General features: G+C 42.6%; 1 protein-coding gene across 2 annotated transcripts; it reads left to right on the forward strand.

Moving 5' to 3' along the window:
* Nucleotides 1-230: 230 nt before the first annotated feature.
* Nucleotides 231-18,424, forward strand: MRAP (melanocortin 2 receptor accessory protein). 2 transcript variants are annotated; one of them, XM_062622196.1, is made up of 3 exons: nucleotides 231-730; nucleotides 5,996-6,095; nucleotides 15,596-18,424. In XM_062622196.1, the coding sequence occupies exons 1-3, from the start codon at nucleotides 625-627 to the stop codon at nucleotides 15,744-15,746; spliced, it is 357 nt and encodes a 118-aa protein (XP_062478180.1). In that variant the 5' UTR covers nucleotides 231-624; the 3' UTR covers nucleotides 15,747-18,424. The 2 variants fall into 2 exon arrangements, 1 of the variants encoding a protein (XP_062478180.1); XR_009965522.1 differs by lacking the exons at nucleotides 231-730; nucleotides 5,996-6,095 and adding an exon at nucleotides 11,879-14,290 and having other exon boundaries at nucleotides 15,596-15,728.
* The last annotated feature ends 112 nt before the right edge of the window (nucleotides 18,425-18,536 follow it).

Consider the following 18,536-nt stretch of genomic DNA (forward strand, 5'->3'; position numbering starts at 1 on the left):
TAGCGGTTCTGTGAGGATGGATGAAGCCCGTTTGTGGTGTTGCCGAGGCACAAAGTTGCCGTGGGCCGAGCACCTCCCACTGGTCTGGCTTAGCGGTGGTAGGGAGCCTGCCGTTCCCTCCGTGGCCTGCGGGGTGGAGGGAGTGGAGAAGTAGCAAAGCAAACTACGTGGTTGTTCCAATACATCATTCATTTTTGAAGCATTTCATCGGGTTTTGCCTACCCCTTTATATCGGGAGAGATCCAGAAATGTTTTTTAGCCTGGCTGAGTGCAGCAGCTCCAGAGCGCTGCGTGGCCACAAGTTTCTGAGAGGGGAGGGACGTGACCCAGCTGGCACTTGTCCACCCCATTCTTAAGTGACTTGACAGCCATCTCGGGTTAAAATATGTAGAGGATAACGTGATTGCCCGCCAGGAAGCGAGAGTCACTGCTGTGTTGTGTCCGTCAGACATCAGTATTCATTGCTGCTAGATGGTTTTCAGTACCAAGGCAGTCCTTGAGCTGCGGGACCCCACAGTGATTTACATAGGCATCAGTTATGCAATCCCTTTCTGAGGGCGCTGAAGTACAATGAAAAAAAGTATTTGGTTGGAGTTCTGAGCTGGTTTAAAATGCACTACTGAAATGGCTAACAGAACAAACTCCTCTGAGTATTTCTGGTCATATGAATATTACTGGGATTATATCGATCCAATTCCAGTAGATGGAAGCAAGTTGAAGGTTAATAAATGTAAGTATTGGAGAGCAGTAGGTGCTCATCTAGACAGGAAAAATGTTGCATTGCTTGTCTCACTGACTTTATTTTTTGTTTTTCTTGCAGTAGAGCCCATGCTGGGTTACGTGTGCGTGGTTTGTGTGGATGAGTGCCTGCCTTCCAAACTGTGCTCTAATAGTAGTTATTACTAATACTGAAACTCTTTGCTTTATCTTACAGTATTTAAAACCATAGGACTCCTGATTTACTTAGAAGGACAGATTTTTTTTTGAGCCGTTTGCTAAGTGGAAACTGAATGACTTTCAAACCTGTAGGTTTGGGTGCTAGTTACCTGTATGCTGCTGTCAGGTTGGCTAAATGAGCAGTTTTCCAGAAGACTATCGAGTTTTCATCTTGGGACGTGAAGATTACATTACAACTGATAAGTGTTCAAAACCTTAATAAAAGAAGAAGTATATGTTTCCATTAGCCAGGAATAAAAAGCTGAAAACACATTCTGTTACCTTTCCTCCTGTGATTTAGTGATACTGAACTGTAAGATAAAGTAATATGCATATTTGTCGAAATACTTTATTGCTGTGGAAGCTGATTCTGCTTGGTTTAGAAGTTAATTTTCAAAGTATATATATTATGAAATAGCATTCACTGAATTCACCCTGCAACAGTTAATTTGTTTCACCCTTGTTTTTGCACAATGAGATAGCAGTGTCTTTTTACGGTTATTTAAAGTGGCAATTAATTTTTCTTTTCCTAATGTAGCTGCATTTTTTATTTCTGATAAGATAAAGTGACAGCCTAAGTCATGAGGGATTAACTTAACCGAGTATAGCTGGATGGATTGACGAAGATCAGGGGAGAGGGGGTGGGCATGTTTGAGTCACTTAGGCTATAGGCAGCATTCTCCCTCGATTTCTGCCATGTCTCTACCTGTGATTGTATCCTCGTGACAAAGCTTTACTGGTTGCTATTTAGTTTACTGAAGACAAGTATGACTGTTCACATACGGTTTCAGACGCTAAAATTTCAGACACTAAAATTTCCCCAAGGTTATTATAGAGGTCTGGTCTGTGAAAAAAGCATGATAGTGTTTCAGAATATTTTTGTGTCTCTCTAATTAGCAGTACATGTAACTGTCTTTCTAATAGTAAAGATTCAACTGGACAATGCTCAGAGCTCTGTGTCCTTTGTTTGCCTTTTGAAAGCAAGAATAAGAAAAGCGAGTAGAAACTCTTACTGTACTCTGCCTCTAGAAAAGTTTTTCTGTCCACTCAGATAAGCCTGGGGTTAAAAGCACCATGCCTTAAAGAACGTGGTGTAAATATCCACGTCCTTCCAAATCTTGCTCCACCATACCATAAAGCAACATTTGGTGCTGCTGGGATCAGGCAGGTTATGAGCAGCTTTTCTAATTAGCTTAATTTTAAAGTTAGGGTAGCTTATTACCCCTGAATTCCAGCAGGGAAAACCCAAACTGCTGAGTGAAGTTAGCTGTAAGTCCCCAGCGTGTGGCTGGCTTAGCAAAAACAAACCAAACCAGACCAACAAAAATGAGGAATCTTACCTCTTTTTCTCATTAATGATTTCTTTCTAACATTTGGGTTGCCTGACACATAACAAGAGGTGGAGTTTGTGTTACAGCATTTCCCTCTTTGGCAATTTGTAGGATATTTCTTTTTACCCTTCTGCCTGTTGTCTTGAAACTCATAGAACCTGTGCTTCTGAGAGAAGATGCTCACCCTGTGTTAAATTTAAACTTGTTGATAGTTTCATGAAGGAAATTAACCACACACTGTGTGAGTGCTTATGAGTGACCTTGTAAGCCTTATTTCAATTAAAAAAGCAGAGTAAACCTATATCTTATAGATTCATAATTTTTTAATTTGTTCTCTTTCCCTAAAGAAGTGAGGAAGTCTGCCACCTTTCAGGTCCTTTTGTATCCTAAGGAGATGATTTATGCAATCATACTTTGTGTTTATGCGTCTCATCTGCTCCTAAACTAACTCAAACTTAATCTAGTTAGAAAGGAGTGGAGATCTCAAAAATAGAAAATATATGCAAATTCCTACAGCTGGTGAGTAGATGATAGAGGAAGAACATTGTGAGTGAAGACCTTTACTGACAAAAAGGCTGCCGGGTGAGATCATGCCCTATTGGACACCAAAGAAAATCACTTTTGAGCTCAGCTTTGGGAAACAACGCTGCAGGGAAAACAGATTTCTGTGCCCAGCTTCCAGACAAAGAAGAAAGATGCAAGCATAGGGTTTGGGATGTACTTTTTTTCCCCCTCAGCAGGTTAATATTAAGGCAATTTTAGTTCCCTGGGGAATCTGTTTATTTCTAGGCAGCTTGTCAAAATGGAGTGCTCCTCCATTGTGCCTTTTAAAGAGCCCACATTGCCTATACCACTTACTAAACTAAACTAAAAATGTTGGGGATTTTTTTTCTGATAGCCAGGTGAAACTTCTTTTTATTTCTTTTTCTTCCTATAAATATTTTTCATGTCAGCAGTCTAAGAGGAATGGAGATAGCATCACCTTGGTGCTTTTATTCTTCCTTCTCCAAACACCAGTGGGAGAACAGTTACAAGTTGTAAAGAAAACACCAAGGGAAACAATTCCATAGTTGGATAGTTCTTTCCCTGTTTTGAGTAAAAGCACTAGCCAAGCAATGACTATACTTTGTAGATTTTCCTGTCTTTGTAGTAGTATTTACATTCTTATAACTTCAAAAGCCACTGTTAGGATTAATGTCTTCATGTGCTTGGAAGTGTGTAGAAGAAATAAGTTCAGCAAGTCTTTGCCCTTTGCGCTGAAGATGAAATGTGATAATTTTCCCTCAGATAGACAAAAACGTTCCAAGTTTATCAAAATATAGGCTACCTCTGGGATCACAATAACTGCTGTGTTGATGTTCCAGAGGGCGTCTGCTGACTGACTGCAATGGGACCTGGATGTTTGTTTAGGTGCATTGCTGAATCAGCCCAAATGAATTATACTGTCGTCATGACCCCTGGGATGGGATTATAGCTCCCTAATTCAGTTTTGCCTGTTTTGGTTCTTTCATTTAGTGTAAAACCGGAGACCTGAAGCTCTGCACTTTCTTTCCTCCAAAATGGCCTGTCCCTGAAGCATTGTGAGACTCTGTATGTCTCATGAAAAGGAATCTAAATCCAACCATAAAGTCATGGTCTTGCTTCCTATTAATAGTGTTATGCAGCTCTCTCCATTTTGTATAAAAATAATAAAATGCTAAATTGGCCCATGAACTAACAGGCTATTTAAAAACATATGCACACACACTAAAGGTGACTGTAAAGTTTAGCAATAGAAAAGCTTTTTATAGATTGTTAAAATAGGTTATTCCAGTTTTAAAAAAAAATCAAATTGCACGACTTTGAAAACAGGAAGTTTCTGTTTATCCCTCAAGAGTTCAAACTCCCCCTGAGACCCGGAACAAATTTGTTTAGCTTTAGTGAATTCCATGATTGTATTAATGCTGCTTTTAAAAGATGCAACCAAAATAGCTCTGATTGATAGGGAATTCTATAAATTCAAAGTATTCTTTTCCGTTCTGATGACTTTGAACAGTTCAAAACTTTGAGCTTTTCAAAATACCCATGGACCATGATCTTGTCCCCTAATTTTCCCTTGAGCAGTGTGGGTGGGCCAGTAGCATCTCATCACTTTTTCCCATAATGTGTTTGGGAAGAGCAGGTCAGAATATATATAATCAATAGAATCACAGAATGGTTTTGGTTGGAAGGGAACTTAAAGATCATCTAGTTCCAAACAGCTTCTACAGGCAGGGACATGTTTGCTCTCTCACCTCCTAATTTACCATTCTCTGAGTTAAAGCTCAGTAAAACTTTTTTAACAGAGGAAGAATAAAATAAGCTAATCCTCCACATTCTCATTTCTCAGTAGCCCAACCAAAACTCACTTTATAATAAGATTCCAGCTGCGTCAGCTCTAGTTTTAGGTTTAAACGGAGCTGGGATAATTCCTCCTAATCTATTTGTGGTTCTGATGACAACACGTTCTGAACTTCTTCACAAAGAAACACCTAATCAAACATATTGGACCTGATTCAAAGAACACAGTGTTTTCTGTCCTTTCAGTTAGAAGATTTATTTTATCTTGGTCAATATTTGTCTCTGGAGTCAGTGACCCTTCTTTTTCACCTCAGTCTAAGTGAGTAGCTGGTTATGAATTCAGGGCATTTCTTGACTTGTGCCCTGCAGAACACCCAGCCTTTTCAAGGCTTTAACTTGGACAGTCGCCACCACCACACTGATCCCAGGAAGGAGAACTGTTGAAACAGTGACCAAATGTGCTACTGGGGCAGGAATCAATTCATCCCATCCAACAGCCAGCCTGTAACTGAGGCAGTAATTTGCACAGCACCCTAGCCTTCATTCATGAAAGAGTAACTCCCTTTTCTCCCTCAACTATTTCATACTCCCATTAGCACTGGTCACCCAGATCAGTGATCAGATAATCTGTGTTTGCTTTTATTAATAAAAATAACAAAACTCTTCATCTGAATTAGGGGTAATAGCAGTGGCAGGGTCTTAGGCTGGGTTAAACTATGGTTAAAGTATAGTGAACACATACTTGGGTGCTAGGAATCCACATACTTGTTCCTTAAAGAAACCACTTAGTCCTGATAAAGCAGACTGCATTTTTAACTATTTTATGATCATTACGGAAGTATTGCAGCTGAACAGGGGAAGGTTTATTCTCTTCTACTGGCCTGATGTGCCATGAGGGTCATGGGCACTCTTCGACAAGCTTTCCTTGGTATTTCTCTTGGTTTTCAGGGTTAGAATTCCCTCCCTAAAAGCATCATCTTAAAGATCATGGGTTGTACTTTTTCATCTAAGAGCAGGATTTGGCTATGCACTGATCAGTGACGGCTCAGTCTTGAGTACCACAATGCTTACTGCGCTGTGATTTTGCAAAAGGAACTGTACATATTACTTGCAAAGAGATGAAACTGTGAAAACCATGCCAGGTGCTCAGTATTACCGTTTAAATATGTTCACTAGTCTAGTCACCATCACACCAACCTCTCCCCCAGCTCTGGCCATGCACTGTTACAGTAAACTGCTAGGAGACTCTCAAGACTTCTAACAACTTGGCACTCAGATTCCTCTTTCTAAAAGGTTTCATGAAATGGAATTAATTAAATGACACACCTTTCTTAGAGGTCATAAATGATATTGCTGTGTTTTATATTTGCTATGGTACCAGTGACAGAATTACTGTGTTGTGTCCACAGATTCTATTGTCATAGCCTTTTGGGTTGGGCTTGCTGCGTTTGTGACGTTTCTTTTCCTTATTTTACTGTGTATGTCCCGCTCTGGATCAACTTCAGTAAAGTAAGTACAACCAGAGATAAAGTAAGTATAGATCAGTGTGCTAAGATAAGCTGCATGAAACATTCATTCAGTGCTTCAAGTGATCCAGCAATCACATACCACATTTATAATTGCACCTAGAGATGGCACTTTTCATGTTATTATTTAAGTGTCTCTCAACCCACAGCTATTCAGTGTTTGCTATTAGTCACTTGGGTAAAAATAAATACACAACTGATGAGGTTTGCAGGTGACAGAAACATGGGGGAATAGCAAACCACGAGGATAGGCAGAGCAGTCTGGACTGTTTGGTACACTGGCAAACAACATGCATTTTACTTACGCCAGCTGTCATGATCACATACTATGTAAGTAAGTGTCTGTTTTACACACAGAATGGGAAAGTAACTCCTGTAAACCACACCTGAGAAGGAATAATAGAATGACAGAATGGTTTGGGTTCGAAGGGACCTTAAATATCATCTAGTTCCAACTTCCCTGCCATGGAGGGGTACATCTGGTACTACTGGTAAAGCGGGTGAACACAAGCTCCCAAAGCAATTCTCTAAGCCTTGAGCAAATGAAGAGAAAATTTATTACTGTGATCAGGAAGATAATAGCATGCACACTGTTACTTAAATTGTCCCAGGAATGCTGTGCTTATGTTAGAATGCACTCTTTAAAAGGGGTTTTAAAGAAGCTGGGAAGAATCAGAAAACTGAAGAGTTCCAGAAACACATCCTACAGTGAGAGAAATGAACTCAAGTAGTTTCTTAAGGAGCAGTGGCTCCAAGATGCTCCTTGTGAACTGTCTTCATTTTCAGAACACTAGTGTCCAATTCAAGAGCCCCTTGATAACTGTCATGGCTGGAAGGTGACTCTGCACAAACTCTGATGTACCACATATTTTATGTGAGGGTAATGACTCACTTGAACAACTTAGAGTAGAATATTAAATGGGTTGTGATTAATTCTTCTTTTTACTTGATGACTGAACAGCTGGAGAACATGTATTTGCATTCATCCAAAAATTACTGTAAGGATGTACTGTATGGTCTGTCATTCTCTGGTGTGTTATGCAGAAGGTTAGGCACGCTTCTTTCTTGCCTAAAATAAGTGTGTGACTCAGTCCTTAAACACTTTCTAGCTCTTGTAGGATAAAATAACTCAGTAAAATTACTGATTTATAATTGGCTGAAGATCTGAAGATCTGAATTTTCCTTTTGGTGTTTTGTTTTGCAAATCCTGGCAGGAGTATGACAATACCTTCCTTCCCAAAGATGCCCCATATCTGAACATCTGTCCTTCAGCAAAGTAAGCCCATGGTAAAACTACAAGTACAGAGAGAGTATTAACCCTTTGGAAGTGTAGTTGTGAAATGACTTGAAACACCTGTCAGCCATGGATGTGTAGCATTCACAGTACCAGTCAGCTTAGGAGTGAGAAAACACGGTCACACGGGGGTTTCTGTTGGGAGAGAATCTTCTGGAATTACCCTCAGTCCAGTTCATTTGCGATTAAAGTTTGCAGGTGTGATTTTGTCACTCTCATCTGAGTACCTTCATTTGGATTTCCGTAGAGTGCTGTTCAGCATTAGGGAGACAGAACTGGGTCTGGGCTAGCGAGTAGCCCAGAAAAGCATCTTCAGGCTCAGCATGTGAGCAGCATATCGAGCTCTGCAGACAGAGGTCCCAGAGCCCCGTGTTTGTATCATCCAGACTGTTTTAATAGCTGGGCTTGATGAAACAGGGAAATATCCTCCAGTGGCAGGTAGAATTATAGAATAGTTTGAATTGGAACGAACATTAAAGATCGTCTAGTTCCAGCCCCCTGCTAATGCACAGGAATGTCTTTCACTAAACCAGGTTGCTCGAAGTCCCATCCAGTCTGGCCTTCAATACTGCTAGGGATGGGGCAGCCACAGATTCTCTGGGCAGCCTGTTCCATTGTCTCACCACCCCCACAGTGAAGAATTTCTTCCTAATGTCTAACCTAAATCTACCCTCTTTCAGTATGAAACTGTTACCCTTTGTCCTGTCACTACATACCCTTCTAAAAAGTCCCTCTCCAGCCTCCCTGTAGGCTCCCTTTATGTACTGGGAGGCTGCTATAAGGTCTCTGTGGAGCCTTCTCTTCTCCAGGCTGAACAAGCTCTCTCACCCTGTCTTCACAGGAGAGGTGCTCCAGCCCTCAGAGCATCTTCATGGTCCTCTGGACTCACTTGAGCAGGTCCGTGTCCCTCTTATGTTGAGGACACCAGAACTGCACACAGTACTCCAAGTGAGGTCTCACGAGAGCAGAGTAGAGGGGCAGGATCACCTCCTTCGACCTGCTGGTCACGCTTCTTTTGGTGCAGCTCAGGATATATGGTTGGTGTTCTGGGCTGCGAGCACCTATTGCTAGCTCATTTTCAGTTCTTATCGACAGAATAGCCAATCTGCTCTAGTTTCCATCTGAAACCTCCCTTAGTGAGAACAGAGGCTGCATAAATACCTCACTGTTGCCAGGCACATCCCTAGTCTCCTGAAAGATTGCAGACCCTGTCCTATGAAGGTAGCAGCAGCAGATGTGCCTGGTGGAGATGCAGCGCCCGCTGATGTGCAGCACCCACCTGTTGAATGGGAATGTAGTTCTAGCACTGCCTGTGATTTTGAACTTTGCCAAGGACAGGTTTCTGTTTGCAGCTTTTTACATTTGGTTTACTTTGTTTGCTGCTAGTTTTTCTGGCAAGCACATTTACTGCAAACAAGGATGCTGAGCAGAAAATTCAGCTCAGCAGATTAGGCAGAGGTTCAAGATTAGGTCACCAGCAAGCAGAGGGAAATGGGTATAATATGGCAGTAAAAAGGAGCACTAATATTCGAATTTATTGGCACCCTAAGGCCTCTGGCATGCTCACAAAAGGTAACAACAACAATAAAAAGGCAACTTGCCAAATAAACCACGAAGCAGGAGGCAAGCTAACAATACAAGAAATACATGGAAATGGACATAAAATTACAGAGTAACAGAGGCATGTTCCCATTAATTTACTGTTCCTAAAAAAAAAATGGCAGAAGTCTGTATACATGGAAATCTCAGCATGCTTGGAAGACTTAAACAAAAGTTGTTAGGTTTGGGGGGTTTTTTGGTTTGGTTTGGTTTTAATTTCACTTCTGCATCATGTTACTGAGTGAAATACTTGGATTTAAAATTTCTATATTTATCCCTAGTATGTATGTTCAGTTTTGCCCATCAAAAGAGCTGTTATAAGCAAAGCAAGTCTAGGGATATTTTGTGGAGAGCTCAGGAATCATTACTGGAAGGCAGTGTTGGATGGAATTTGCTGAGGCTTTGAAGTAATCCCATCTTATCATTTTTTCTAATCTTGAAAAATGCTTCAAGAAAACAATTTTAGGACTGAGGAGAATATTCGAACACGCCCAAACTTGCCCTTGATGGAGTTCCATGTGGTGTTTAACCTCCACTCCAATTCCACTTCTTCCGATTCCCGCAATGAAATGAAGTGGGGTGCCTGAAAGAAGTTCTTCCCATTAACTTCCACCATCCTCCCCTGTTGTCATCTTTGTTATGCAATCCATCCATTACCCTTGGCATGACAATCATCTAATTTCTGCACTGAAATCTGTCTCTTTTCCTGTGATAATTGTGATACATTCACCCAACAAATGCACATTCACGTCACTGGTCAAGGCTGGAGAACTTTTACCTTCACTGTTCCTGTGCTCATCCATCTCTCTGTCAAGCCCAGGGGCATATGGGGCAGCGTGTACTCTTCCAGCTTGCTCAACTGCCTGGTGAAACAAGCCTGCTTTCAAGTCTGGCAGTTCATAAGAGCGTACCTTCTTGCTTCAGTTTGGTGTTGAGCAAACCCCCACTGCCGCCTGTCAGCTGTCTTTATTGTCAGCTGGATCTCTGTGGGTCCCTGAAGGTTATGTTTTGGCCTTGTATAATGAGCAGTAGTTGTATTGCTTCCACCACTCTGTATGCCAAAGTCTTACTATTCTGGCCAGGGTATGCCAGATACCACAATATGGTCTGATTTTTACCCGCATCTCCACACAGAAGTCAGTGCCAAAGGATCTTCTGAAAGGCATATCAACACTAGATCTGCTTATGCCACAGCATAATCCTTAGACACTGAGAAATTCCAGACCTGAATCCATGATCCGATTGCACCACATTCTTCTCTGCAATAGAAAGCAATTTGGTGCCAAGTCAGAGTGAGTTCAGGCAAGGGGAGAGGATTGATGCTTGCAAGAGAGCTGTATGTAGCAAAGAGTCCATGTCCCAGTCCCTTTTGTCACACTGCACTATCCCTACAGAAATAAATGAAGAAAAAAGGTTTGGGGCATGAGACCAACTGTTTCAAATGCATGCCAAGGCAGTTGGTTCCCACACTGCTACAGTCAGAGCCAGTATTAACATTTCTTTCAGCTACGTTTCCTACCATCCAAACCGATACAGAAGAATAAGGGTTAGTGGCTTGAGACAGTTCCCAACCAAGGCTGGAACTTCATGCAGTGGAAGGCGGCAGGGGAAGTTCCTTCCTGGACCTTTCAAGAGGGGACACCGGTTTCCCATGCATTTCACTGGTGGCTGTGCATTCCTGACAGCTGTGACTGAGGCCACTGTGGACATCCAGAATCTTCTGGCTATTGCTTTCCTTCCAGACCATGTAATGCAGGGGAAAAAAACAGGGTACCCAGAGAGTTGGAAGATCTGCATGTCTCATCCCTTGTCCACGTTTCTTGCTGCCATAGTAGCCTCAGGGAGGCTCAGTCAAGGGACTCTGACATGAGCATTGCTGGCTTCAGATTTCTGGCAATAAGAAACACCATTCAGCGTTTATATATTTTTTTCCTTTGGCTACCACCAACTTTTACCCAACATTTCTTGGGTACATGGTAACATCGTCTGAAGATGCAGCTTGCCAAACAGAGATGTGAGACTTGGCTTGAAAACACTTGCTCTACAGCCAACTTCTTTCTCAGTTTGCAGGTGAGCATTTCCTTCATGGACAGACAGATAACCGCTGATGTGGTGGACAGAATGTACAATGTCTGTGTGCTCTTTCCAATTTTTTTTCCCTGTCCAGGTCAATTGCAACAGTTGCTTCATTCCTGGAACTGGGGAACTATTTTGGATATTTGACAGCTCAGGGGTTTTGGGCCCTAGGACAGAAATCTGTAGCAATATCCTAGATCTCACATGAGGGCAGGTAGTTCTTAGAGGTTGTGGTTGGTTTTTCTTTCTTTAGCTTACCTTCAAGACTGTGATATTCATTAGTGAATTCAATGTAACCACCCTATACTACAATCAAAAAAGTACCTATTCCTGCACACAAAGGCATTGAATCTCAGGCACCATATTTGGATGACCGTAAGATGTGTCATAGTTCTACTTGGGCATGCTACCTTGTCTTCGGGGAGGGGAAATCCTTTTTCATATTATAGTAAGAAGATCCTCGTGAGAGGTACTTCTCTGGCTAAGCATACCGCGATCCTGTTTTCTACGTTTGTAAAGCAGCTTCTCCTGTTCTTTACTTCAGTCAGCCTTCTCTTTCCTAGCATAGTAGACTGTTCCCTGGAATCAAGGTAAATTGTCTGTCTATAAATTCACTGAAGATACACTCAACTGTGATCTGGACCTACTGTCTCTCGCTAGTGGTAATCACATATTCTCACACCCAGGTATCTTGAACTTTATAACCAAGATTGGGTAAGAGCTCAGAAAGAACCCAGTTTCTCAGTCGTACTTAAATGTCATGTCTCTCACAAGACCAGCATTTGAGGTCTACATAACTTCCTTGCATAGATTACAGCATCATTCCTTGTGTCAGAAGAAACTAAGACTGCCAGGTCTTTCCAGCTGGCTTCCCACATACGGTGTTCCTGGGGATCCAGCCCGATTTCTCCCCAGTAGTTTCTGAATTTAATCTCAAACATCAGATAATAAATCTTGCTGTTCCCAAGCTCTGGTTTCAAGGGATACAGCTGTCTTTCAGACCTCCATCATGAGAGAGCTTTCTCTTTTTCTCTTGCCAGAACCAGCTCACTTTGATGTGAGCAGCTTCAGACCCACAGGGGCAGAGGCTGTTAAAACTGTTGGCTAGGGGCTGTCAAAGCCTGTTACTAGACTTTGGTCACCAGAGCTCAAATTACAGTGTCTTCACAGGGAAGTGTTCTCACTCCCGTCATCTAAAGAAGCATACTCCACACCTCTTAGCAGGTATCGTGCCACTGGAGAGAGGTCTGGGACTGGTATTACGCTTGGTGTGGTGCTGCTGAGCTTGTTCAGAGATAACTGTTCTCCAAGTGAAAAACAACGAGCTGGGGTTTGTATAGCACCAGGCGCTGCATGAACTCAGAGCCAGGAATAGAGGCTGCTTGCCAGTAGCCAGTGTCCTTCCAGAAATCCCACGCAGTGAGACTGCAGTTGAGATGGATGGGAGGTCAGAACTCACCCTCTATGGCTCAGACGTTCTCCAAGTCTGGTGCAAACATCCATCCAGGTGGACTGTGCAGTGGGCTGCACTGCTCAGGTACCAGGAAGCAGGCTGGCTGTGTTAGCATTAAGGTGTTCTCGGTTGCTTTCTGAAGTTCTCCCTAGTTCTTCATGGAAAATGAAATGATGGGGCTTTTCGCTTTAAAACTGTTACACAGCTTGAAGTGACACAACAAAGCTTCCATCTAATAGTGGCCAGTCAGACACTGACAAGTGACAACTGAGTGTCAATTGAGTGAAAGAACTCTTCCGCCATGCATTTGAATAGTGTCCTGTGAGCAACTGTATTATCAAATCCAACATTATCTCCTCTCGAAGGGTGCAGAATGCCCAGTCCAGGCACTCCTGAGATTATGTCAGCTCACTCTCAAGGGACATAAACCAAACCACAGACAACTCGTGCACTGGAGATTTGAGAGTGCTGCCTGCTGCGGGCAGGGATGCAGGCTCCCAGATGTCTCTGCCTGGGTACAGCTCACACAGAGCTCTCTCCGTAGAACAAGTTCTGGTATTTAAGTTGTTCAGGGTTTCTCATTTCTCTGCCTAGTTTAATAACAATGCCTTGGCACTGCATTTTACCTTAACTGATAAACTTCTTCAGTAAAATTAGGGATAAATGTGTATTTGCATTAGAAAAATACTATAGTTGTTCATTAGTGAAGAAGGCCAAAATGTGATCACTGATTTTTAGTGACAGTGATTTTGAGGCAGATATTTACCACACTGTCTATCGCACTGTGAAAATTTAGAATCACAGCATCACATGCTCCAGGCTTTCAAAGATCAGATCCGTCCCCGGGAATCCATAAACGCAAAATATCAGCTCTACATTTTTTCTGAATAGCTCAAGTTTTTCTGTGTGCCAAAATTCACTGGTTTTAGGAGATTAGTTTATGAAAAATCTGCAGTTCTCAGGGAAAAATATTTTTGCCAGGGTTGAGGCTTTAAATTCAATATATTAATATTGTTCGAATAGGTCCATCATAGCTAGCTGTCCAGTCTGTGCTATATGACCATTTGCTCCTTCTTATATCACTGTATCTTTATCTGCATGTTTAATTCAGAGTGACTTTACTTCCAGATCTCTGATAAAAAAGCTGAACAGGATGGGGTGGGTGCTTATGGAGTCCTGCTAGAAACAGCTACAGTCAGAGATCATTCTACAGTTACTCTTTGAGAAGCCAAATTCATGTAACACCTGTTTAATGGGGCTTGTGTATAGTCCTTTTTAAAGAAGGCAGTATGGAATACTAAGTCAAATGCCTTGCTGTAGTTTAAATAGCTCCATATAGCCTCCAAATTGTATTCCCCTGAAAAAAATGGCATCAGACATTTTTCACCAGTGTGGTTTTCTGTAACACCACGCTGTCTGGAACGAGTTTTTCTGTCCTTTGAAACACTTTTTCAGTTGTATCTTATCTTAGCTTTAATTCCATGATTTTGCCTGGGGCTGAGGTCAGTTGCACTGCTTTCTAGAGACCTGGTTTGACCCGTTCAGTCTGCAAGTACTGGGACACCAGGGCTCTTCCAGCCTCCTCAAACTTCCCTGCTGTTCCAGGGATGGTTAACAATTAACTAGAGCCGGACAGAGTTCTCCTCAGACAGTCTCCAGGCCTCAAGGATGCAAGTTCTCTAGCTGATTTTAAAGCATGGATAGCTAGCTGATATATTTAGCTGCGTAATGGACTGGAAAGACAACATCCTGTTTGGTAAGAGTATTTTTGCCTTGTTTCTGTCAAACAAAGAGAAGAGAGAACTCTTGAACATGCCTGCATCATAGCAGAGAAAACCCAAATCTGCCTGCCTGCAGTGGGCCAGTTGCTGAGACTTTTGGGTTTTGTTTTGGTTTTTCGATTTACCACTAAGCAAAATCCCTGTTGTGTTAGTCTTGTCAGGCACAGATACTTTAAGCTTTCGTTAGCAATTAATCAATACAAATTGGAGGCTATAAAGTTTATATTTCTCCAGAGTATTAAAAATAATTATTTCCTTTTTCATCCCATTTACTTTATCTTATTTTGGTTTTAGATTTTGGTTGTAATGTTTATCTAACCACTGAACCATTGGCTTTTAGTAAAGATGTCTTCTTTCTTGTCTCCGAAGCGATGGCTCCAGGCAAAAGTTTTCCATTTTCATTCTCACTTTTGGGTTACATTTTTCTTCCCAATGTAATTTTCCTCCCCGCCTTTGAAGCCCTACAGATATAGTAGTAATTGGGATCTTGTGTTCAGCCATGCTGAATGGAACTTACTGCTTCTAGGCCAGGAGGCATCTGCTCCTTATGTTTTTAGGGTGAGGTTTGGGAAGCTGCTGGGAAGAAGGCTCAGGGAGGAGGAGGAGGCAGTGTGCACTCTGCTGTTCTCCTCTCATTGCCCCCTCCACTGCCTTCTGTCAGAACTATAAAGCTTTACATTGCCATTATATGTACACTGGCAATTTCCTGCTACCCTAGTCCTACCCACTCTTTCTTAGGTCTGTCCCATTTTCTTGCTCAGATCCCCACCAGCCCTTAGAGATGTATCTTGCCTTTTCCCAACCCCAGAGTCAAGGATTCTCTCCCAAATATCACACATCCCTCTTGTTCTTGCCCCCAGTGACACCCATTCACAGTCACACAAAGCTCTTGTCCCTCTTCTCTCTCCCAGGAGCAGCCCTGACAGTTCCCTTCATGCTTGTACAGAGAAAGTCATAGCAAACTTTCCAGTTTCCTCTTTATGTCTAAAGAACCAAGCTCAAGGTCCTATGTTGAGGGGCAAGGGGGAGTCACCACATACCAGCCACAGCACACACTTTTGGTCATACTCTATTTCCAGGTAAGAACATGATTCTTGTAGTAGATAAAGAGAGATGAAGTCCAAAAGCATCTGTCCTATTGGGTTCAGTGTTTTTGAACCATCTTCTGTATTGTTACAGACTTTGATATTGTACTTGCTTATGAAACTGCTGCTATTTGTCTTCCAAACAGATGTCCCTGATAACAGTACTTTCTTTTTTCCCTTCTCCACACATTACAGACAAGTGATTGTAGGGAACCAGATAGAAGAAAGCAGTTCCAATGGTGGACATACTCACTGCGATGATCTCAGTGGCCCATACTCAGAAGTGGTTGCTTCTCAAACATGTACCTCCTTTTCAGATGAAACTGGCATTCATGGAAGTACCTGAGCCTGAGTTAAAACTGGAACAGGTTAAACAAAACCAGCAGGACAGTTCTCCTGCCTGCAGAGGGATCAGTGCTGTGCCTGCCTATTGAACACTGATACCGCAAACCTCAAACAGTTCAGGAAGAGAAGAATAATTTCTGTCAACAAAGGACAAACCTGAAGAATCCTGGATGCATAACAGGAAGTGCTAACAGCCATATTTGAGCAACGTTGCTGGAGTTGCCTGATCAACATTTTAGATCCTCATGATGATAACTGTAAAATTTCTCCCTCTTTTCTGCGTAAGGATTCAGACTCAAACCCCTCTCCAGTGACGTGGTGCAAAGGGTGTGCTGCCGGTTGAGTGGTTCTCATTAAAACCCATTTGACTGCAAACAGCTTTACTCTTCCAGCAGGAAGTCTATTCCAGTTATGGCCCAAGTCCTGTAAAAGACTTCTGCCTTGCTCACCTGAATGCACACTGAGTTCTGTTACCCTCAGGGGTATCTCTGCAGCCTCAGTTTTCACTGGGTTGCCTTGCTGTGAAAGAAAGCATCCTGCTGGTCTTACTGAACAGGCAGCGTAACCAATATTGTGTATTCGCCATGAGCACCACAAGTCATCTGTTTCTGGCTCTGTCCTCAGGTCACACTCATCAGCTGCATTTTTGTGACACCTCCAGTTGCTCATCCTCTGAAAAACAAGCAACAATGTCATGTGCAACAGCCAAAATAAAACTTTGCTTTTAGAAGGGTTACAACTTGCTTCACTGTCTTAAAGCTCAGCAGTTCCCTCATGGATATGGAATTTACTTTATTTAGTGTTCCATTAAAAAAAAAAAGAAAAAGCTTACTTAAAATTTATTAAAACACAGTTTACCTAGAACAGCCTTTAAAAAACTAATGGCAGCACTGAGTCTTACTGAATAAAGTCATTAGCTTTACCTGCTGCCAGCAAATACAGTTTTGCTACCAATAACCATTTCCTTTTTGCTCCCAGTTTTAGATGGTAGATGGAAAAGAAACTTAATATCAATCTTGAAATGGTAGCAGTTACCCAGGCATTATAGAAAGAGATGTGTGTGTGGAGATTGATGACATACTGTACCACATGTATGTTTAGCATTTAAATCAAAGCTGGCAAAGCCGCAGAACCAACACCGTGTTTCTGCACCAGTTGCCTGCTTTGAGCTGGGGCTGACAAATCATTTAACAGAAGCTACAGGCCTCTGTGAGGGTCACAGCAGCTTTTGGGTGAGGTGGAGAGGACGGGTTCTGCTCTCTCCACCTCTCCTTGCCCATGGAGCTCCACCAAACACAGGCAGAACCAAGAGAAGGTCAACAAGAGTGTGAGGAAACCTTAGAGCTCCAGTAAGCGCAAAGGTGAGACTGCAGAGTCGGGCTGAGGAAGGCAGTGAGGGCTGCAATGGGTGTACGACTGCCAAGCCAGCTGCTGGGCTGAGGACAACACAAAATTCATTCGAAACTTGAGGAGAAGCTTAGAAATTTCATACCCCCATGCAAGCAGCTAGAACTCCTACAGCGAAGCACTGCCAGAGCAGCCTCATGCTGTGTACAGTGGGCTGTGATGTTACCAGAGAGTGGGTGAGTTGGGCTGTGTTAAAAAAACCTTAAATACAAGAGACAGACCAAACCACCAGGCGTATGTCTGTGTTGTGAGGGGTTTTAATCTCCCTTATTTTTAACCTTGGAGATAAACGCTTCTATAGGTTGCTCTTTGAACAAGCTGACTACTACTGGTGTGTTGGGCTTGGAAACCTGTCAAGGTGTCAAGTCTGTTGAGTCAGACTGAGTCATGGGTGGATGAGGAAAATGAGGAAAGGCTCCAGGAACTGAAGGTACCACATGGATGAAGATGTATCAGAGAACCAAACATTTCCATCAGTGAACTCAGACGGCCCAAACAGCCTTCCCCTCCCCTCAGATACCCATACTGTTCGCTAGCCCTCACTGGAGACATGCATCAACTCCCTTGTTGGCACCAGTTCTCCCACTGCAAGTCAGGTCTGCCTTTAACCCCACTGCAATCACACGTTATCATCAAAGACAGTCCGAAGAGAACCCAACCACCCAGACTCATTTTCCTTCTCAAGGATGCAGCAAGTGCACATCAATCATTCCCACCATGTCTGTCTGCCCTGAGCCAGAACATCTCTCCTGCACCACTTCTGCACTGCCTCCTCTCCCTGACTCATGACAGACTCCCTCCTACCACCCTGTTTTTCAAGAACCTCTTCCCTAAAAATGGATTCCACAGGGTTTTCTGAAAGATGTGAATATTCCCATTCGTAACAGCAGGTGTTCTGTCATTAGTGGCACTGGAACATTACTCAAAGTATGTAACAACTGGAAAGACCTTTGGGGGTTTTCGCCCTTCTGAATTACCTTCAAATGGAAGGCATATATTATGAAGTATATAAACAGTAATAAATCATATGCAGAATGCAAGCCTAACTTAAAGCACCTAGGGAAGTAGGGGAGAGACAAATGCATTTTCTTCTGTGGCATTTCCATACATACCCATCTCAAGGCTCTTCCAGTGCTTTGCTCTCCACAGCGAGCATTTTATTACCCCTTCCCCCAGAGTCCTCTGTTAAGTGGACTTCCCTGTGCGGTCTGCAGCATTCATGGAGGACTGAAATGCTGCACCCACCAGCCAATAAACTGTGACCCAAATCAACTCATGCTGCTCATTCAAAGCCATAGCTGACCTCTGTGAGGTTTACCCCAAACCACTACCCCCACAAACCCCAGTTTGCCCAGTCACTCATGCTACATGAAGTCCTCTCCTG

This window comes from Pezoporus occidentalis, unplaced genomic scaffold (assembly GCF_034315485.1).
Source record: "Pezoporus occidentalis ecotype Australia unplaced genomic scaffold, CSIRO_AGI_Poc_V1 ctg24, whole genome shotgun sequence".
Taxonomy (NCBI): domain Eukaryota; kingdom Metazoa; phylum Chordata; class Aves; order Psittaciformes; family Psittacidae; genus Pezoporus; species Pezoporus occidentalis.